General features: G+C 35.0%; 1 protein-coding gene across 1 annotated transcript; it reads right to left on the bottom strand.

The window, feature by feature from the left end:
• Positions 1-13,702: 13,702 nt before the first annotated feature.
• LOC111715358 (uncharacterized) lies at positions 13,703-18,504 on the bottom strand. The gene is made up of 6 exons (XM_023490671.1): positions 18,500-18,504; positions 18,265-18,407; positions 16,704-16,934; positions 15,695-15,780; positions 15,447-15,534; positions 13,703-14,607 (listed from the first exon to the last, which is right to left on the bottom strand). The coding sequence occupies exons 1-6, from the start codon at positions 18,502-18,504 to the stop codon at positions 14,147-14,149; spliced, it is 1,014 nt and encodes a 337-aa protein (XP_023346439.1). The 3' UTR covers positions 13,703-14,146.
• Positions 18,505-24,227: the final 5,723 nt, after the last annotated feature.

Raw genomic sequence — 24,227 nt, 5'->3', positions numbered from 1 at the left:
ATAACTAGAAAGACATTCAAGGGAAAATTAAGTAATATATATATTTTGTTTAATTATAAGTTTTAAAAAGGTAGAGTTTAAATTATATCTTAATCTCCNAAAACTCCCAATAAACTTTTATATTTTAGCAAATTTTCTTAAAATCTCACTTTTATATTGCTTGTGAAACAAAAGGTTTAACTGAAAAAAATGAACAGGGTTAAGTTATATATATCAAGTTAAGGAAGGATGGATCAAGGTTGGCTAGGATTTATCAAGTTGAGTAAGGATGTATTAAGGTTGGGTCTGATATCTCAAGTTGAGGAAAGATGGATCAGGGTTGGGTCGGATGTTTAAAATTGTGAAAGATAAACCTTGCCTTATTTTGACCAGTGGAACCAGTTAAACTCGTCAATTCAGCTGGATCAGGGGCACAAACTACACTGACCAACTTTGTCAGTTTATCCGGATCAGTAGAAAAATCTATCTTGTTCAGTTCACCAAGATCTAGCAGATCACCTGAATTTGTAGGAGGACATGCTATCATATTCAATAAAACTGGATTAGTAGTAAAACATCTAATCTTCGTCAGTTCAGCGGTATCAGTAGAAGAGCATCCTTTCTCAGATAGTTCAGCTGGATCAACAGAACTATCTATCTTCGTCAGTTCAACGGTATCAGTAGAAGAGCAACCTTTCTCAGATAGTTCAACTGGATCAGCAGAACTATCTATCTTTGTCAGTTCAGTGGTATCAGTAGTAGAGCAACCTTTCTCAGATAGTTCAGCTGGATCAGGGGCACAAACTACACTCACCAACTTTGTCAGTTCATCCGGATCAGTAGAAAAATCTATCTTGGTCAGTTCACCAAGATCTAGCAGATCACCTGAATTTGTAGGAGGACATGCTATCATATTCAATGAAGCTGGATTAGTAGTAAAACATCTAATCTTTGTCAGTTCAGCGGTATCAGTAGAAGAGCAACCTTTCTCAGATAGTTCAGCTGGATCAGCAGAACTATCTATCTTCGTCAGTTCAGCGGTATCAGTAGAAGAGCAACCTTTCTCAGATAGTTCAGCTGGATCAGCAGAACTATCTATCTTCGTCAGTTCAGTGGTATCAGTAGTAGAGCAACCTTTCTCAGATAGTTCAGCTGGATCAGCAGAACTATCTATCTTCGTCAGTTCCGCGGTATCAGTAGTAGAGCAACCTTTCTCAGATAGTTCAGTTGGATCAGCAGAACTATCTATCTTAGTTAATTGAGCTTGATCCTCGTTTTGACAGTTGGTTTCAGTTGCAGTCAACAAAACCAGCTGCCAAAAAAAATCTTAGTTAGATTTGTAGTGAATCATCAAAAACTAATTCTCATACCTTATTATTAGTTTGAACTTGACATTTATTGTTTCAATGTATAGTTTTAGCCATTTTTAATAAATATATGGTGTAATTTTGTTCTACTCGACTTGGATTTAAAGATGTATACTCTTGAAAAAGATAACTTTGCAGATTTGGCCAAACAAATATATTGCTTCTTAGGAGTCCTAACCACCGCTGATACAGCTCCTCCCTGTGGCAAAAAATTAAATAAAATAAAATGCACAGAAATTGCTCAGTTATACGTGGGAAATCCCAATTATGGCGAGGAAAGGTGTGTTCACTGTGCCGGGGCCAAGACCTTAAACCAACTACTGAATCAGATAATAAAAAGTGGTAAAGGTATCAAGCAAATGGTTTAAGCCATAGCTTCAAGATCAACTCAGGAGATGACATGGGTTTATGCACACTGCCAAATTGCTGTCATGCAAATCTTCAGTCTAAAATGCGTTGTCATGCACAAATTCATGGGGACACATCTTAAAAAAAACCTACAACAAATTTAAACTATACATGATTAATCTGTTGAAAGGTGTAAATTTTCTTTTAAAAGCATCAACCCCCCCCCTCACCCCCAAACTCCACTCTAACTGTTCTAAAATCTTTTATTCCCCAATAAATTAGGCGTTTTTCCTTTTTTGGGAGAGTTTCTTTGCTAAATTGTGGAAAACAAATTTCTTTGCTAAATTGTGGAAAACAAATTATTTTAAGGATGGAATAAATAAATTTATAAATAAATTTAAATTCCTATAACTATACTCCCGAATCTAAAATTAATTGAAGATAGGTAAGCAACCCCATTAACAAATACTTCTAATAAGATGTAATTTTGAAATAATTCCTCAATCTTCACCTTATATGGAGAGGAAGAAATTAACTTGAAATCATTGACATCCAGGGTATCCTTATCCTTAGCAAATTCATGGTCCTCCAACAGTCCCTTAATAGTTTAGAATTGTTAAGGACAAAAATCTCTTTGTATAACTTGAACACATTTCAAAGAATAATTCTTAATTTGCAATTTTTCGTGGTAGTTTTAAATTAAATAACCTCACTTGTGATTTTATATTGAACGATAAAAGTTAATTCAAAATTTAACAATCTTTAATGTTTTTTTTTAAATATGGTTATATAAGTAGTATACAAGCATCACAAGAAAGAAAATTGGAGAACAAGAAGAGTATAGCAGAAAACGATATACAACAATAAATGTGGCAAAAAGTGTGCAGATGTGTTATCACCCTGTTTCATTGCTTCGACCATCATCTATTTTATTTTATTGTTCAAAAAATAAAAAATTGAAAAGTGAACGTTAATCAGTACAATTTGTTTTTAATTATCAATAGTTTAGAATGGATACTAATATCTGTACGCCCCCCCACCCCTCCCCTACAATTTTTCTGCCCTTTCATTTCAAATTGCTTAGCGTGATATAGGGAATTTCTTTTAACGAAACAGATGTATTCGAAAATTAATGAAAGATTCCCTTAATATACGACAGAAACCTTAATTTTTAATTCATAGATGAAAGGGATTAGCAGTTTTTAAAAGAATAAAAATCAACGGTTTAAAACAGGACAAAACAGATGTGCTTTAAAAAAACAGCGTCTTCCGTTATTTTACTGCTTAAAATTTCATATATAAACAATTCATATTTTTCATTTATTAACAATTTTGCAAATCCTATTAATACTACAACCGCTATCAGCATGCGCCATTAAAAGTTAGAAAAACCTTTAACAAAATTTGGCGCTTCCTGCAATTTGTTAAAATTAAATTTAAAGTTAAGTAAAAACAATTACGCTTTAAGGTTTGTCAAAATATCTTCCATTAACGCTTTTAATAAGATTAAAATTGTTCAATTAGGGTAATTTAAAAACAGAAAATAATATACAAAACGAATGTTTAGTTCAGTACTAACAAAGGTGTGTTAAAACATTGTTGTATTGTGTTAAAAAGTGTGCCTATCAGGCCCAATTCCCAATTATGGGGGGTTTGTCGTTTGAATATTTTTCTCTAAAATTCTTCAAAATTAAGCCTAATATATTTTGAAATGTGCTTGGTACTATTTTCGAAGATATCACTTGCTTTTCACCAACAAAACATCATTTTTAATGAACTAAGAAGTGTAACAAGCCGGTACAATGCCCATGAACTGGAGGGTCGTCGTAGAACTATTTTGCTTTAAAGGGAGTGTTTGCGAAAAATAAAAAGGGGTATAGGCTTGCGGCGAAAAATAAGCGCTTTTAATTGCGACTTATATTACTTTTATCTGTTGCGTCTATAAGGAGAAAATTGTTAAAAAAGACTAATACCGAAGAACGTAGTGTCCATACAAATTCAGAAAGATGCAACATTCAACTTGGATCGTAAACAAATCAATTAAATTCCAAACAAATCATTCAGATATTACAAAAAATTGTCATCAATTATTTTTCGACGCATTCTTAAATAGTTGATATTTCATAATATTTTGTATTATTCATGATCTGAGAGTTAGAGCATTTCATAACACAATACAATGTTATGTGGGTTAAACAGCTTCAAAACCCTTTTTCAGAGACTGTATGTAAGTAGATAGATTGAATCTCACACAAAATTTATAATTAATTGCTATTTTTAAGCTAACCTTTGAAAAGAACATTTGGCTACGATGAAAAAATGTTGCATAGATATCTATTATAAAAATTGTACCTTTGCAATGGCGAATTTGTCTCCAATCTCAAATGCAGCGGACTTAGAATCTGCATAATAAAACATTTAGTTTTGCTTTTCAATTTTAGACGCCATTACATGAGAGGGGGAAGGCAGGCGGCTATGAGCCACCACTATTTCCCCTTCCGTGCGACATATTAGTTTTTTCTCTTCCGGCAGCCATGAGCCACAACTATTTCCCCTTCCGTACCACCACATTTGACTTTTCCTGGCAAAACTACTTTTTTAAATGGTATATTCAGGGCCTTAAAGTGTGATTTTAAAAAATCCAGCCGCGTTACTCAAAAAAGCACAACTCAAACCATTTTTTGAATTAAGTAATCAAGTAATTGAATCAAGTAATTGAATAATCAATAGACTTTGTGATATTTCAAGATGCAGAACTCAGTCAAATTTGTCAAAAATTTCATTGTAAAACAGTTTAAGAATTTAACACACAAAATATTAATATTAAGTAGAATTGAAAAAATGGTTTAAGTCGTGCTTTTTAGAGTGAATGAGTGAGTAAATGCAGTAAATTATACAAATTCTACATACTAGCAGTAAAATTTGCATTCTCCATTCTGCTACATGCAGTAGTAAACTGTACTCTTCAATTTATATATAAAATTTATACAAATTTAATCCTGTTTTTTTTGTATATTACAACTGTTTATTAAAGGGGGGGGGTTACTTAGCTTTGCCTGGCAACTAAACTTTAGCTTTCAAAGTTGATTCTCACAATTTAATTAGCTGTTTAACCCAAAGCAAGAACATTCCTATGCTTCCGCCGAGTTTCTTAATCAAAGTTTGAGGCAAATCGGTGTAATCCTGAATTATGAAAGGCCATACAAACAAACAGAGATTATATAAGGCATACAAGACGAACAAGACATGATTCATAATCCGACATTATTTTTCTCTTAAACCTTTTGGTGTGAAGTACAAAGGTTCAAACAATCATAGCGCTTTTAATTATTAGGTGCTATGGAAACGCCTCAACACGAAATAAGACCCAAAAGTGAGTTTGGGTCCGTTTCCTTCTTTTTTCAAGAATTATCGGAAATCCCTCAAAAATTAAAAAGTGTAGAGGGATTTCCGAATATTTTAGGTCGGTTTCCACTATATTTACATTTGATTCGTTTCCCGTTTTTTTGGGGCCCGTTCCTCCTTTTTTTGGGTCAGTTTCCGGTTTTCAGAAAAAGTTTTAAACTCTCAGTTTGTTGATCGGTTTCCCCTTTTTTTGGGTCCGTTTCCTCTTTTTTTGGGTCCGTTTCCGATTTTCAGAAAAAGTTGTAAATTCTCAGTTTGTTGATCGGTTTCCTCTTTTTTTGAGTCCGTTTCCTCTTTTTTTGGGTCCGTTTCCGATTTTCAGAAAAAGTTGTAAATTCTCAGTTTGTTGATCAGTTTCCTCTTTTTTTGGGTCCGTTTCCTCATTTTTTGGGTTCGTTTCCGGTTTTCAAAAAAAGTTGTAAATTCTCAGTTTGTTGATCAGTTTCCTCATTTTTCGGGTCTGTTTCCTCTTTTTTTTGGGTCCGTTTCTTCTTTTTTGGGTCTGTTTCTGGTTTTCAAAAAAAGTTTCAAATTCTCAGTTTGTTGATAGGTTTCCTCTTTTTTGGGTCTGTTTCCTCATTTTTTGGGTAATTTTCAGGATGTATATCAAATTATTGGTTTTAGTTGGGTTTGATTTGCATTTTCCACTCATTTCTGGCATTTCCAAACTCCACCTAGTAATGGCTTCATTTCCTAACTTTCAGCTTTCACTTTGTTTTATATTCTTCATTATAGTCATTCATTTTACATTAACTACAAAAATCTGTTAAAAACTGAATTTATTTTAAGTAAAATAAAAAATAGTTTTACTTTAAGTGGAAAAGGATGTTACTTTTTTAAATCTTTAGAAATGCTACTCTGTAAAACTTTGAAAAAATATTGTCTTTGTTTATGTTCTAATTTCCAGAGGCGCAACTAGCACTTTTGCTGGTGGGGGGGCAAAATATTATTTTGTAATGGTCTGGGGTGTGGGGGGAAGGGCTTGCCCCCCTTTTAAAAAAATGTTCAAGATAAAAGTGCTTTTTTAAGGATTTGACGTCGAAAAAAAGGAAATTATCAGTTGTTGCATGCAGATTTGGTGTTTTATTCAAATCTTTTTTTTCTTGTGTTTTTTAAAAATTTATACTTTCAACACCTGTAAAATTAACAATATGAGAGTCATTCAATTCTTTTCATGTGTGCGCCGAGCGCCAAAGAAAATTTGTTAAGTACCTTGTTTAATTGCAGATATAACTACAAGAAATAATCATTTATACATTTTCTGAAAAAAAACACATCAAAATACATATATAATTTTAATCATCTACATTGAAAAAGGACAGATAATTTTACGTTTTCTCCTGAAGTTATTGAATTTATGATTGATCATTCTATCCAACATTTATAATCTTATTTCATTTTCGATTTTATATAAGTTATATAAAAAAACAGTTATCAAATACCAGGTTCAGGGTTAGAAGTAAGTAAGAGAGATGAGAACTAGGTTCAGGGTTAAGAGTTAGAACAGAGAGGAGAACCAGGTTCTGTGTTAGGAGTTAGTTGAAAGAGGAGAACTAGGTTCAGTGTTAGGAGTTACAGGAGAGATGAGAACCAGGTTCAGGGTTAGGAGTTAGAGGAGAGAGTAGAACCAGGTTCAGTGTTAGGAGTTAGAGGAGAGAGGAAAACCAGGTTCAGGGTTAGGACTAGAAGTTAGTGGAATGAGGAGAACCAGGATCAGGGTTAGGAGTTAGAGGAGAGAGGCGAACCAGGTTCAGGGATAGGAGTTAGAGGAGAGAGGAGAACTAGGTTTAGGGTTAAAAGTTAGAGCAGAGAGGAGAACCAGGTTCTGTGTTAAGAGTCAGTTGAAAGAGTAGAACCAAAACTGCTGATTCTGAGTTGGACTTTAAACTTTGCAAGTTAACAATATGTATCTCAGTAGAAAATCTGGTATGAAACGAAATATAGAATTGCTCTAGGAGCAAACACATAAAAGCAAACTTGTAGAGGGAGGTAATATCTACGCACACAAAAAAATGGACCTCCAAGTTGACCGGCAGCCGAGTTATCTTCATCTAAGACACATTTCTAAGCCCCACTTCTAAGTCTTATATCTCTGGAAGTAAAAGAGATTTTCAAGATATTTCAAAACTCACACGTAGGTACTGAGATTGACTATCAATGCGTAAAGCCACTACAAGCTGACCGGCATAACAAAAAAATGAGAGTGCTTTACGTAAAACGTTTTTTTAATATTTAAATGCCTATGTCTCTGAAAATAAAAGAGATATTCAAGAAATATTTTAGGATAATGTTTATATATATAGTAGTGAGCTATAACCACAATTTCAGCCAAATAAAAAAATTTTTCCAAACAAATCTCAAAAACACCAATACTTTTTTGTGGGGTCAAAATTAGATTTGGCTAGATTTTGGGTTTATGGCTTTATAATATATTAGGGATCTCAGATCCAAATATTAGGTCAATAGGTTGACTGGTCACTGATTTATAGCTGGTTGAAATCGCGTTTTTTTTTTTTTTTTTTTAGGGGCCGATTTTTCGGCTACCGATCGTCCAATGGCAGTTTTTTAACGAGAATGGAAAGCCCTTAAAATCCTCTACAACTTTTGTTTTCATGGCTCGAACCTCAGATCACTCTAAACTACTCAAAAATTGTGGGCTGCAAAGGCTTAGAATTGTGTTTTAGATGAAGATAACTTGTCTGCCAGTCAATTTGGAGGTCTAATTTTTTTTTGCCCGCGTAGATATTACCTCCCTCTACATGTTTGCTTTTATGCGTTTTGCTCCTAGAGCAATTCAATATTTCGTTTCTAACCAGATTTTGTACTGAGATACATATTGTTAACTTGTAAAGTTTGAAGTCCAACTCAGAATCGGCGGTTTTGATCATTTTGTTCCAAAATTGTAATCTTTGACGTTTTTTCACATTTTCTTTTAGAATATTAATCAGCTGGAATTGAGAAATCTTGAACAGGTATCGGTTTTGAAATAGCTCAAAAACTCATCGAGTTACAGCCTTTGACCTCAAAAACTGGCGGCGGCTCTGAAGGCCGTATTTTTAGAGATAGAGGTCCAATATTTTTTTTCGCCCATATAATTTATACATTGGCTATAATTTTGTATTGATGTGACTCTTTGATTGGAGCTCGTCTTCATACCACAAATCGCGTTTCAAAATTCTTACTTTTTTGAAAAAATGGCAGTCAATTACTCAACTGCCGGTCAACCTACAGGTCTAATTTTTTTTGTGTAAGTAGATATTACCTCCCTCTAAAACTTTGTTTTTCTTGACTTCTCTCTCAGAGCACTTAACATATAAGTTAGGTTAGAACCTTACCTAAACCCTACTCATCTCTAACCTGAACCCTACTCATCTCTAACATAAACCATATTCATCTCTAACCTGAACTTTACTCATCTCTGACCTGGACCCTAGTCATCTCTAACCTGAACTTTACTCATCTCTGACCTGGACCCTAGTCATCTCTAACCTGAACCCTACTCATCTCTAACCTGAACCCTACTCATCTCTAACATAAGCCATATTCATCTCTAACCTGAACTTTACTCATCTCTGACCTGGACCCTACTCATCTCTAACATAAACCATATTCATCTCTAACCTGAACCCTACTCATCTCTAACCTGGATCCTACTTATCTCTAATCTAAACCCTACTCATCTCTAACCTGAACCCTACTCCTCTCTAACATAAACCATATTCATATCTTGAGATTTGTTGAAAAAAAACCTCGGGTTCTTGATTTTGGAGACAAAACTTTTAAAGCATTTCATTATCTTTTTTTTTACAAATCATTGTGTATATATATATATATTTTTGAAACCCAATGTCGTAGACCTTAGATATTTCAAACTATGAATTCTGTTGAATGAAAGAATCTTTGTTTGTAATACAAAGTCTTACACCATCAGGTGGAAAATATATAGGTACATCAATCAAGCTCTTAAAAAATAAAAATATGAACAAATTATTCAAATCTATCAGGAGATAAGAAAACAAACAGAGCAAGTTGCAGGAATATAATAGTTTTTGTCATTAGCTTGAGGGATGCCAAAAACCTGTCGTTGGATGTAATAAACTGTCACGGGATGCCAAAAACCATCACGGGATGCCAAAAACCTGTCGTGGGATGCCATAAACTGCCACGGGATGCCAAAAACCGTCACGGGATGCCAAAAACCTGTCGTGGGAAGCCATAAACTTGGTACACTGTACTTGTTACACTGAACACAGTACACTGTACTCTGTACACTGTACTCTGTACACTGTACTCTGTACACTGTAGTCTGTACACTTTACTCTGTACACTTTACTCGGTACACTGTACTCGGTACACTGTACTCAGTAAACTGTACTCTGTACACTGTACTGGAAAATATATAGGTACATCAATCAAGATCTTAAAAAATAAAAATATGAACAAATTATTGAAATCTATCAGGAGATAAGAAAACAAACAGAGCAAGTTGCAGGAATATAATAGTTTTTGTCACCATCTTGAGGGATGCCAAAAACCTGTCGTGGGATGCCATAAACTGCCACGGGATGCCAAAAACCGTCACGGGATGCCAAAAACCTGTCGTGGGATGCCATAAACTGCCACGGGATGCCAAAAACCTGTCGTGGGATGCCATAAACTCGCTACACTGAACTCGGTACACTGTACTCTGTACACTGTACTCGGTACACTGTACTCTGTACACTGTACTGTGTACACTGTACTTGGTACACTCTACTCTGTACACTAATCTGTACACTGTACTCTGTACACTGTTCCCTGTACACTCTACCCTGTACACTGTACCCTGTACACTGTACCCTGTATACTGTACCCTCGGTACACTGTACACTGTACTCTGTACTCTGTACACTGTACCCTGTACACTGTACACTGTTGAGGTTCAGGGTTAGGACTAGAAGTTAGAGGAATGAGGAGAACCAGGATAAGGGTTAGGAGTTAGAGGAGACAGGAGAACCAGGTTCAGGGTTAGGAGTTATGGATAGAGGAGAACCAGGTTCAGGGATAGGACTAGAAGTTAGCGGAATGAGGAGAACCATGATCAGGGTTAGGAGTTAGAGGAGAGAGGCGAACCAGGTTCAGGGTTAGGAGTTAGAGGAGAGAGGAGAACCAGGTTCAGGGTTAGAAGTTAGAGGAGAGAGGAGAACTAGGTTCAGGGTTAGGAGTTAGAGGATAGAGACAAATCAGGTTCAGGGTTAGGACTAGAAGTTAGAGTAATGTGGAGAACCAGGATCAGGGTTAGGAGTTAGAGGAGACAGGAGAAACAGGTTCAGGGATAGGACTAGAAGTTAGCGGAATGAGGAGAACCAGGATCAGGGTTAGGAGTTAGAGGAGAGAGGCGAACCAGGTTCAGGGTTAGGAGTTAGAAGAGAGATGAGAACTAGGTTCAGGGTTAAGAGTTAGAACAGAGAGGAGAACCAGGTTCTGTGTTAGGAGTTAGTTGAAAGAGGAGAACCAGGTTCAGTGTTAAGAGTTAGAGGAGAGTGGAGAACCAGGTTCAGGGTTAGGAGTTACAGGAGAGAGGAGAACCAGGTTCAGGGTTAGGAGTTAGAGGAGAGAGGAGAACCAGGTTCAGTGTTAGGGGTTTGAGAAGAGAGCAGAACCAGGTTCAGGGTTAGGACTGGAAGTTAGCGGAATGAGGAGAGCCAGGATCAGAGTTAGGAGTTAGAGGTGAGAGGAGAACCAGGTCCAGGGTTAGGAGAGTGTACCAAGTACAGTGTACTGAGTACAGTGTACCGAGTACAGTGTACTGAGTACAGTGTACAGAGTACAGTGTACAGAGTACAGTGTACCGAGTACAGTGTACAGAGTATAGTGTACCGAGTACAGTGTACCAAGTACACTTTACTCGATACACTGTACTTGGTACACTGTACTCTATACACTGTACCCTGTATACTTCAGTACACTGCACTCGGTACACTTTACTCGGTACACTGTACTCGGTACACTGAGCTCAGTACACTGTACCGAGTGTACAGTGTACAGGGTACAGTGTACAGGGTACAGTATACAGGGTACAGTGTACTGAATACAGTGTATCGAGTAAAGTGTACTGAGTACAGTGTACCGAGTACACTGTACTCGGTACACTATACATTGTACACTGTACACTGTACCCTGTACACTGTACCCTGTACACTGTACTCAGTACACTGTATTCTGTACACTGTACCCTGTACACTGTACTCTGTACACTGGACCCTGTACACAGTACCCTGTACACTGTACCCTGTACACTGTACTCTGTACGCTGTACTCTGTACTCTGTACTCTGGACTCTGTACACTGTACTCGGTACACTGTACTCGGTACACTGTACTCGGTACACTGTACTCGGTACACTGTACTCGGTACACTGTACTTGGTACACTGTACTCGGTACAATGTACACTGTACAATGGACTCTGTACACTGGACTCTGTACACTCTGTACACTGGACTCTGTACACTGTACTCGGTACACTGGACTGGGTACACTGTACTCTGTACACTCTACTCTGAACACTGTACTCTGAACACTGTACTCTGCACACTATATCTATATATCTATATTGTTACACACTGCAAATATCTATAACATATTCTAAATATTTTACTCCCTTTTCCATACTACCCTCCCCGGCCCCCCTACCCCCTGCTCTATACTACTCCTTAATGGTTAGATGCTTTAGTGGATGATAATAAGACAAATACACGATCTACATAAAGAATTCACCCCCGAATTCGAAATTTGAATTCAGATGCCACGAACATCCCCAGAAACGATGAGGGATGCCACAAACGTCCCAGAAACGATGCCAAGTGCCAGAAACCATGGTTTTTGGCACCTCTCTCTGGAGGTGCCACACACATAGGGAAAAACGGGTAAAAGTGATGCCAAAAACGGGTTGACCAGTCCCAACCAGCCTTTTAAACCCAACCTATCCTTTTCCCTGCACACTATCAGGACATAATTTGCACTTGCTGAGGCACTATTCAGACATTATCCTGCTGTATAGCACTGTTTGGACATTTTTCATTTATCATTATACGCTATAGAGACATTCTCTGTAACTACAAAAAAATGTCCAAACAGTGCTATACAGGAGGAAAATGTCTTGACAGTGCCTCAGCAAGTGCAAATTATGTCCTGATAGTGTGCAGAGGGAATGACAGGTTGGGTTCAAGAGGCTGGTTGGGTTGAATAAGATGGATGGATAAAGAGCTAGGATGGATAAAGAGCTAGGATAGAATAGTAAGGATGAAAGAGTAAGGATGAATGAAGAACTAGGATAGAAGAGTAAGGATTGATAAAAAGTAAGGATGGATAAAAAGCTAGGATGGATAAAGAGCTAGAATGGAAAAGCTAGGATGAAAGAGTAAGGATGGATATTGACCCCCCCCCCCNGCTAGGATGGAAGAGCTAGGATGGAAGAGCTAGGATGGAAGAGCAAGGATGGATAAAGATCTAGGATGGATAAAGAGCTAGAATGGATAAGAGCTAGGATGGAAGAGCTAGGATGGAAGAGCTAGGATGGAAGAGTAAGGATGGAGAAAGAGCTAGGATGGAAGAGTAAGGATGGATAAAGAGCTAGGATGGATAAAGAGCTAGGATGGATAAAGAATTAGGATGTTTGTTGGAATGAAATGAATGTATGGGATGGATAGGTTGACTGGGATAAGTGGCATGGTTGCAATAAAGGAAATATGATATGATAAGTTACTCTCCAAAGGGCATTTTCCGATAATTTACAATTCCTAAAATATCGGAATGAATTCCGATCATAATTTTTAATTCTTAAATTATCTGAATTGAATTCCGATAATAATTTACAATTCCTAAAATATCGGAATTAAATTCTGATAATAATTTTTAATTCTTAAAATATCGGAATTGAAATCCGACTTTAAAGGAACTCTTTTCCTATCTTCAGGAATCTAAATTCCCGTTTTCCAGAATATTCCAGTCCAGGGTCCTGGATCCTTTCCAGTCCAGTCTAGGATTCAGTCCAGTCCAGTCCATATCTAAGGACTAGGTCTAGTTGGGGTTAAGCAGAAAGGATCAAGATAAAGAGAACTTTAACCTTGAACCTTGATTCTGAATAGGACTAGGCCAGGTTGGGTTTAAGGAGTAAGGATGAAGATAAAGAGAACTTGAACCTCGAATCTAAATAGGACAAGGCCTAGTTGGGTTTCAAGAGTAGGGATGAAGATAAAGAGAACTTGATTCTTGAATCTGAATAGGACTAGGTCTAGGTGGGTTAAAGGAGTAAGGATGAAGATTAAGAGAACTTAAACCTTGAACCTTTAATACTGATACCTTGATACTGACATCAAAATATTTTTCTTCTAACAATCTCCTTATTTAATCAGAACAAATAGTGGAATCTTCTTATTTAATCAGAACAAATAATAACTTTTTTTATTTATTTCAAAACCAGAATTAAATGAAAAACATAAAATTTTCAGATTTTTATACAAATTTTTCTTTAAGAAAGTATAAAAATAAAGTTGTAAACCTTCTGACATATGTAGGACAATAAAATTGTCAGTTTCTATATTATTGGTTATACAACTTTATTTAGGTTTAATTTACCATATCACGTTGATCTAGCATACTTAAAATTTTCATATTAAAAAAAAAGTTTACGTCCTGTAAAAAGTATAAAAATAAAGTTTTAAATCTGCTGATGTAGTTAACAAGAAATTCGTCATTTTCTATATAATTGTTTATACAACTTGAGTTTTACATGTTTATGTAGTTTCTGTTCACGTTGATCTAATCACTGTTCAATTACACTTGTTACGTAGATCTTGTCAACATAGGTTAAGTTTAAGATATCATGTAGTTGCTCTGTTAGGAAGGAATAACTGGGAAGACGATTATAATAGGTTTACTTTCTTCCCTAGCAAACAAGAAGTCAGAATGAGAGTACAATTAAGGGAATGAAGCTTCACCGGTAGTAAGGAAGAACTTGATACTATAAGATTATGCAACAAACTTGAAACTAGAAGACTCCGACAGTTTACGCAAGTTCTCCATCATCATCATCTGTCTCGTACTCCTCTACAAACTTTATAGGGCGGGATTTTCGGCCTCGTTTTGTTCCGGTTTGTCCTACTTTCTTCCTGTTGTTTTTCCCCAAATTTGCTACAAAGGTTTTTATCACTTTGTAGCCAATGGTTTGAGGCCACCCTATCTGTTTTAGACCGGTGAGAACTCTATCATTTCGAGGGGCTACGCCCTCCTCGATTTCCTTCTTGAATAACCTTTTGATAATGTTTTTTTGCGGGGTCTTGATCCCTCTACGTCCATGTTTTTCTTTCCTGTAGAGTGGACTATTCTCAATCTCGTTGCCGAATAATATTTTAGATATTTCTTGATCATCTTCTTGATAGTCGTCTTCCTCCTCCTCTTCTTCCACTTCCTCTTCTTCACCCATCTCTGCAGTCTCAATAACAAGATTCTCGAAAACCGGAGCCTCTTCTGCAACAAATACAAAAAGTTAAACTTTTTACACTTATTGTAACGTACTCTACTATAAATAGTTCATTGCAGGATTATGAAACAGGTTTTATCATGAGTTAATAGCAGAAAAAGCAACATAGTAATACGATAAAACTTGAAGTTTTACTACGCGTAGAAGCCCATTTGGTTTTTTTACATATAAAATCATTACTTTTTTGAAAAGTTTTAAATCTGCAAATATGCAAAATTTAAATTTGTACAAACAATATTTAGAAGAAGGATTCAAAATTTAAAACTTGAAAGAACTTGGAAATTGGTAGAAAGGATAAATATTGGGAGAAAAAATATGGAGGAAGTTTAAAAAAATTTAAAAAAGATTAGAAGCCATTGTCCTCAACTTGAACCTTCGAAAACACAGAAAACGGGATTTTTTAAATTTTATTTAGACACAAAGCGTCATAGTTTTAGCAACTACATAAGGCATGTGCAAATCTTACCACCTTTAATAATTAATACTTGTTGGTCATCACGTCTGTATACCCTGAGTTAAAATTACAAATACTCGACTCAGAACAGCATAAAAATGATAATTTGATTCTCAACATGCCATGTTCTTAAATTTAGGTTTTGACCTCCTGAGGTATATATATAATATATATATATCCATCTTTAGGTTAAGGGCCAATAGAATTTTCTAAGGTAAAACAAAATATAGTTAGTACCCATTCTCATTTATAATAATTTATAGCCCTCAATTTTAAAGAGGCCCAACAGGATGTGAGATATAGCGCAGGACTTCTGTGTTTGCCAAAAATCAATAATATCAATTATATATATATAAATATATAATATTTTACCAAATAACGGTGATGTAAAATCAACTTGATCTTTCTGCACGCCTCTGAGAAACGGTGCGGTTATCATTCTAGTGGCTTGATCCATGTCCTTAAAAATACATTAATTTAGTAAGTAATTCAATTTAATATATGCAAATTAGGTGTGAAAATATGTAAACTTCAAGGAAGGTCACATATCTAGAGTAAAGTTATCAAATTTATCTAATTTTGTATTATATTAAAACTATAAAGGTTTTATTTATTCATACCTTCGCATAAAATTTTTCATGTACAGAAGCGGAGTGCCCTAGTTGTCTTTGAAGATATCCTCGTTTTTCTTCACATAACATCTTACCTGAATTAATAAATTTAATTAAATTGCCTTGAATTTCAGCTTTTGGCCATAATCCTTCAAGAGAAGGACATGTCATTGTAAATTGTAAATAAGTACTTTTATTATACATTTCTTGCAACCTTATTTCTTTATTAAGAAACACTAATATTCTGACATTTACCACGAATAGGTCATTAAACAAAAACCGTGAATAAATTGTCATTAAAATGATCATCCTCATCCAAACACAATGTATAGTAATATTTATTTTATTCATAATTAAAATAAAATGCTGCTTTTAAATTTTTAACATCGAACTGTAAATATTTTTTTTTTAAGTTGCCCTTCCTCAATAGACTGCAAAATTCGAGTTACAACCATACCAACAATATATTTTTAATAATTTATGCATTTTCTGTACAAAATAACTTGAAATTACTTAGCAGTCCTATTACTCATATAAAAGATTTCTCGTTTCCACTATATCAGTTTTAACTAACGTTTAAAGTAAACTTATTAGAAACAGGTTATTAGTCCTTTAAACATTATTACAACTGAACAAAATAAAAATTAATTATAATCAAATAAACTAAGCAAAAAAAAATTCAAAAATATGTTTGAACAGATTCGCATGATAATTTTAAAGATCTGTGGCCTCATTGCAAGCCCCCTACCCTGTCCTAGACGCAGCACTAGGCCACAATAATTTTCTTATATTACCTAACCCTCAAATATAAAGATTACATCATATAATTATTTTTTCTACTTGATACTTGATAGAGAAATTTATAAATAATTAAAAATGTAGTTCATTTGAACACAATTTTGCTGTATTTGACTTTATTTCTTTTGAATTATAGTCAATATGAACATTAGTCAAAATGAATGTTAGTCAAATCAATCATTACTCCAATCGATACAAACCCAATTTCCATTAGATATACCTGCTGTCGCATAGGTGTGGTGAACGAGCTGCACAGGTGGTAGCTTCGCTCCCGTCAGGTTTCTGGCTATTTTCTTGGCTTGTGTTGATCTGATATATGTTGAAGGATTTTCTGGATCAGGAAAGAGCAGGTGGCCCTTGGTGATCCCTTCACAATTTGTATTGATGAGCTTCTTCATTGCCAAGGTCCCAGTCTGCGTGACAGAATTAGTTGAGAAGTTGTGACTTTTTCCTGAAATAAAAATTTACATTATTTTGCTACCAATGGGGATGGAGAAATGGTCATTACAAGGTCATACACTTAACAGGCTGCTGATACTCTATTGCCTGGGTTCCTAGCTTTTGTTTGATATGCATAAAGCCTAAGTTACACATTGTCATAATGCAAGTTCATTATAGGTCAATTTACTTAGTTAGAGGTCATAAGTAGGTCTAACACAGATTTTTTTGGCCACTGTATTACATGTCTTCCTTGCTTTGGTTTGATACAGGGGTGTATATTATTTTTGAGAATGCTATTTTTGCCCCCCCCTCTTTTTTCATGATCATATTTTTTCCCTAACACATGGCTTATAAACAGGTAAATTTTACAGGTTTCTGAAGCCCACGCAAACTTTGGCGGGGGGGAGAGGGGGGAAAGCCCCCTTACAGAGAATATTTTTGGAATTTAGTAGTATAATGGAGTGTTTTGGTGCCCTAAAAAGGTCAACTTCAAGGTCCCCCCTGAGATTTTTTTAAAGCATGTCTGATACTGTTCTAATTTTTGGTTAAATTTTGGTCTTTTTTGTGAAGATGGGGGAAACATGATAATGCTATTAAGGGACAAACCTGAAAAGTTTTGCATATTTTCCTCTTTTTCCTTCATTTCTCATTCCCACTCCCCCCTTTTCCTTCCCTCTTCCCCTTTTCCCTTTTATCTTCCCCCTTTTCCCTTTCCCTTTCCTTTTCCCTTACCTTTTCCCTTCCCTTTTCCCTTCCCTTCCCCCATCTTCATTTTTTCTTCATTTTTTTTCCCCAACCTCATTGAAAGCTCATATTTTTCATTATAATGAAAAATATACACCCCTGGACTTTGATATGCATGGCATAATTGAGACGTTTCTTATTCGTCAAGATCATTAGAGGTCATTAATTTTTTTTATTTTATGAAATCTAAACAGTAATTATGAGTGCACCCAACAAATTTCAAGTTTTTATAGTTTGAAGTAAAAACTACTACCATAATGATGAATATAATGATAATTGATTATCTTTTAAACTGTCAATATAAAAAAGCTTGCAATTATTTTATAATGTTTAATTTACATATATAAATAATAACTAGCCAGTAAAAGGTGCGCAACTAGACATTTGGCCCGGGGTTGGGGCAAGGAGCAAATATTTTGTGCAGTGCGAATTTTATAATTTGGGCATGTCTTGTAAGGGTTAAACTTCCCCCCCCCCCTTCTTCAGACTATGGTAGGCCTTGCCCCATTGCACCCCACTTGCCTGGCTAACCAATAGCCAGTTCTCTACAAAACCTTAAGTTTGGTACAAATAAAATGTATTTATTATGAACTTACCAATGGTTGTGTAGGTCCAAAAATCAAGGACTCCTAAGTCTCCAAACTTTTGCAGGATAGTTGTATATATATATGACAGCTTGCTAGATTTCTCGAAACCCTCGTAGACTTTCTTGAGTGTAGAAGCAGCTACATCATTTTCCCTAAAGTTGATAAAAATTTAAATATTGCAATTTATGCACGCAGTTAAGAATTTGTAAAAATTTCCATTTCCTTACAGTAAATATAAGTTTACTCCATTTTTTTGGCATGAACAAATTAATTAAATTTAAAGTGTTCTATTATATATAAAAATTACATTCTTCTCTCCCCCCCCCCACATATCAAAAGTTTGATTTTATTTTTATCAGAACATTCTTATAGGTTTTATTTGCCAAATTTCTGAATATTTTGGTTGTCAAACTTTTTTCCTATCTCACCTCTTGCCGTTCCCTAAGGTTAGGCTAGATATAAGGAGGCTAGCTAGGTTAACATAATCTTGGCTGCTTATGCCAGGTTCAGCAACTATCTTCATCATGGCATCATTAAGAAGACGTTGGTCTTCATTGATTTCTTCCAAAGTTGGAAGGTTGTCCATGTTGTTGAGTTTCTTAGTTTTTGCTTCATATGTCATCCTAGAAAATTTTCGAAAAATAATTTAATCAATCAGTTAACTACATTTTCAATGGAAAACAGGAGTGTACATTTTTCAGATCCAAATTCGATAACTAAAAAGACCTCATCAAATTTTATATTGCAGTGTATAATTATCCCTAAATTGAAGCATTTAAAAAACCATAAATGGCGCCGCAGCAAATTTTTTTTAAAAACGTTGGGTAATGGTATGGTGGCAATGGCTAAAAAGAAGTTGGGATTGATTATTTGTCAGTTGACGGTAAGGCAGGGAAATGTCGGAAAGAAAAATGTGGGAAAGGGGAAGGTACGAAAGATGAAGGTAGGGGAGGGGAATTTAGGAAAGGGGAAGGTGAAAGAGGCGAAGGTAAGAGATGCGAATGTAGGATAGGTAAAGGTAACAGAGAAAGATAGAACAGGAAAGGTAAAAGAAGTAACTGTTGAATAGTTGGATAGGGGAATGTGTGAGAGGGATAGAAAAAGGGCTCCTAGGCAATTTGTAGGGAGGTAAGAGTTGTGCATGAAAAAAAATATGATATAAGAGAGGGGAAGGTAAGGTAAGGGAAGGTATGAAAGGGTAAGTTAAGGGGAAGGACTTAAATGCAAAGGTATCAGAGAGGAGGGCAGGGAATTTGCAGATGGAAACAGTTATGCATCGATGGAAATGTTATAAATGATAGGGGAACATAGGGGAGGCAAAGGTATAGAGGGAAATGTAGGAAAGGAAAAGGTAAGAGAGGGGAAAGATGAAAGTGAATGGTACTTCAATTCCAGGACAAAATATCAATCAGGAAAATAAAATGAGAAATAGCAGTCTGAATGTTGATAGGCAGGTAAGAGTTATGCAAGGAAAAAAAATGTTATATAATAGAGGTCAAGGTACAACATGGGATGGTAGTGCAAGGGGAAGGTATAGAGGTAAAAATTGTAAAGGAAAAGGTTAGAGAGGGGAATGTTGAAAAGGGGAAGCTAAAAGCGGGAAGGAAGGAGAGGGTAGGGATCGAGGAAGGAAGGAGAGGGTTAATATGAAAGGGAAAGCCAAGAGAGGGGTACGTATAACAGATGAAGATAGGAGAGGGGAGGTGAAGAGGAAGGAAGGGTTTAGAGAGGGGACAGGAGGAGGGTAAGAAAGGAGAGGGCAAGAAAGGATAGGGAAAGGAAGAAAACGAGATTGAACAAATGGGAAATGTAGGAAAGGGGAAGCTAAGAGAGCGGAAGGAAAGAAAGGGGAAGCAGAGAGGAAGGTAGGAGAGGGGAGGGAGTGGTAACGAATGATAGGGAAAGGTAAGAAATCGGAATGTAGCAAAAAAGTGCTGCAAAAATTTGATATAAAATACCATAATCAAAATTATACCTTTTCGTAACATCCTTTGCCCATAAAGTATCTAATTTCCTCCTGAGCCTGGCAAGCTCATCAGCATCTCCTAGTTCCATTCCCTCAGCCATCTAAGAAATGAATAATTTTGACACACATATGTATATGACTCTTGAAAGTCAATTCAGTCCAACTTTAGCCATTCATAAATTATTACCCTATGATATTTTTGTTGAACTTCGTATTATTCTAAACTTTTAATAGGCACAATAATACATGACTATTAAATCATGAAGTGCAAGAATAACATTTTTACTGTGTTTNCCCGCCAAGGACCAACAACAGCGGAAGTGATGGTACTCTTTAAATCTACCTTTTCTTCTAAAAATATTAGTTTTTCCAAATCTCAAAAAAACAGTCATTTGGGCTAATAGTTCTAATGCAGAGTAAATACACTTCTTTAACAACTTCTCATGCATTACGCAAAACTTCTTATAACTATATTAGCTATGCTATTATACTGCATTCTTTCCGGGATTTTTATGCATTATGTTATGAATTTTTAAAATTCTTTTTGGTATTAAATTTGAGGAAGCACATACAAATATTGGACTTATACCCCTGATATATTACCATAAAATATTTTGCTTTGTTTCCACTGGGAACAAATACTATCGGACATTAATAAAATTACTTTTCCCCTAATCTTTTCCCTTGTTTCTCGCATGTTTCCTTTTTCTCTTTTCTTTATCGGAATCATTGGAGGGAAAAATATCTTATTTTCAAAAATAAAGTTTGTTTCCTTTGTGAATTATCAAAACACAGTGACCTAATAAATTCTCTAATTTTTTACCGTTTCTTTCACTCTCCACCTTTACAGTTCCCCCAATTTTTTTCCTTACCACATTTTTATACCTACAGCCCACATTATAACCTTGATGTTTTACTCAAACCCCCCCCTCCACGCAATATAAAAATTGTACATCCCTGCCCTTCACTTTTTATTCCCAACTTAAGTTTATATAATATGTTTCTTTACCACAATCATCTGGGATATCGCAGTTCTTATGTATCTTCCATGCTGGATTTTGGTGAATAATGAGGGTTTCTGCAGAGTGGCTATGTCCTAAACAAATAAAATTATACAAGTTTTAATAGTGATCAAAATATTTGACAAAAAAAACTTATGACCCCAAAGCAAACACATAGTTTTGTTAATTGTCATGCTCACTTTTAAATATATTCAAAAATTTTAAAAAATTTTCTATTAAAGTTACTTAGATTGAACTGTGAAATGTATAAATCTTGAAAAAATTGGAAATACACATTAATTATAATATGTGAAAATAACAATAGTGCTCGTTTTGTGGGATATGCTGTCTGAAACGGTCATAATTTGGCAGTGTAAGACAAGCTTTAAGTTAAACTTAAACGAACAAATGTGGAAACTTTTCTTACATGTCAAATGTAGGCCAACAAAAAAAATCGATTGAATTACTACAGGGGTGTATATAATTCAAATTTTTTATTCTTTTCCCCCACCTCAATTTTTTTTTATTTTCTTCCCCAAATTCGATAACTAAAAAGACCTCATCAAATTTTATATTGCAGTGTATAATTATCCCTAAATTGAAGCATTTAAAAAACCATAAATGGCGCCGCAGCAAATTTTTTTTAAAAACGTTGGGTAATGGTATGGTGGCAATGGCTAAAAAGAAGTTGGGATTGATTATTTGTCAGTTGACGGTAAGGCAGGGAAATGTCGGAAAGAAAAATGTAAATTTTTAAGTAGGTTTGACTAGTTGAAAAAATTATTCAGTAATGAGCATTTTTTGGTCATATGTTATGAAGTTGTGCCCGGAATGTGAAAAAATTTTAATACTTGTTTTTTCAGCATTATAAATATTGGGAAAATTAATTATGAAAAACTCTCCGATTTTAGATAAAGTTATGTAGTTATATGGAGAGGTAAAGAGCTCCAGCCCTTTCCTTCACTTCTTTATATGCCAACCTTTCATCGATTCTCTACCTTCCACTTCCCTTCGTTCCCCTTCTCTATCTACTCTACCTTCTCCTTACCTTTCCCTTCTACTTCCTTGCCTCTTCTGTAGTTCCTTATATCCCTCTTTCCCTACCAACCTTACCCGTCCCTACTTTTCCTCTTACCTACCTATCCACATCCCTTCCTTCCTCCTTCCCCACCCTTCCCTTTTTTCTGTTACCCTTCCCCTTTTACTTTCCTTTTTTCCCCTTTTCCTTTTCTTTCCCCTTTACTTTTTTCTTCCCCTTTCCCTTCCCTTTTTCCTTCCCTTCCCCTCCTCATGGGTCTTTCATTTCTTTCCCCCCCCCCAGGGGGGGGGTAATTTTATTATTTACACCCCTGAATTACTATGCTATATTGTGAAACTTAGAATAATAATGTGGTTTGAAAGCAGAATTGGAGAAAAAAATGGATTTCTTTATACACCACTGAAAACATAATAATGATCAAGCTTACCACAAAAGTATTGTAGTTGACAGACTTCAAAATATCCACAGCTTTTCCACCCTGTTTCAGAGACTCAATCAACTGCCAAAAAATTTTATAATAAAAAAAGTTATCAACTCAAACAGCCAAACGGATGGACCGAATGGACTGAAACACACAAAAAAAAAATCTCTACTGACAACGTCTGCACCAAATGTGTTTTTAAAATGCACAACATTTGTTATAATCAATAAATTATTCAATCAATCAATCAATCAATCAATCAATATTTTTCACATCTTTGGCGAAAGTACTTCTCACCAACGTAGCATGTTATTTCTTTGTGTGATTAAATCAAACAATTTCAGCTGGTATATCTGGACAGTATCATCTTTTTTTGCCCTATTTATATTATTATAAATTAAAGTAACTCTAAGTCATATTCCGTATTCCTAGATAGTTTTAATCTTTTGTAAACAGGTTCAATATTATCTTCTAAATATTATCAATGTTAGTAAACTTGTACAGAACATTACGTCTGTACAAGTAAACGAAAATTAATAAGTTATAAAAGAGAATATTTATTCTGTACAAGTATACTATGTTTTATCATATCTAGGAGTAGTGAATACTATGTTAGTCTGATGATGTTTTCTATTACAGGAATACATCATGATACTGGAAGAGTCTCCAGGGACAGGCTATATTTATGTTATTGTTTTGGTTACTTATATATATTGTTTATATATGTTTCAGATAAGAAACTTCTAGGCTTGGGGGTTTTATATATATATCAGCTATTGTTGTACTTATTCATTTCCAGAGAATATGAGTCACTGATACTGTTATGCCAGTACTCAGGTACATTAGTCAGTTTATCATACTACTCATGTCCTTGTAAACAAAGATTTATATATATTAATAATGAAACAGAATATTACTTCTGTGCAAATCTTTTTTATCAAAAAATGTTTCTATTTGTAAAATAGTTTTGGAACTAAGTTTTTACATTTCTAGTTTGATATTTCACAATCAGGAGTTTAATACTAAATATACATTTAGTTGAACAAAATACTAGTTAAGCAAATAAACATACAACAGCAGTTTTCTGAGTTAATGTTTACAAAAGATACGTTAGTTAGCTAGAAAAATAAATAAAATATTTTAAATTAAATAGATGAAGATTTTTCAATTATAGGCACACAGCATCGAAATAGTCTACAAGCTCAGAAATTACAATTTTCTTAAAAAATCAATGAAAATATTTAATACAAAATTCCTAGTGGGAATCATTTTGTAGAAGTCAAGAAATGAAAACGTATTTATAGAATTTTAATATGCTACTCACTTTCTATTGCTCTTGTAAAATATTTCCATAAAGCGATAATTCACACAACAGAATTATTACAAATTAGTAAAATCTTATCATGCTTTATGTACGTCTAAATTTATGTACAATGTACATGCTACATGATACAACTTTCGTTGTATTCTGTTTAAAGAGAAAACATCCGGGTTATTTAGTGAATGCTGGCAGTGAAGAGGGGGGGAATCCCCATGTACCATTAC

This window comes from Eurytemora carolleeae, unplaced genomic scaffold (genome assembly GCF_000591075.1).
Source record: "Eurytemora carolleeae unplaced genomic scaffold, Eaff_2.0 scaffold1764, whole genome shotgun sequence".
Taxonomy (NCBI): Eukaryota; Metazoa; Arthropoda; class Copepoda; order Calanoida; family Temoridae; genus Eurytemora; species Eurytemora carolleeae.
This window is presented reverse-complemented; position numbering and strand designations above follow the sequence as displayed.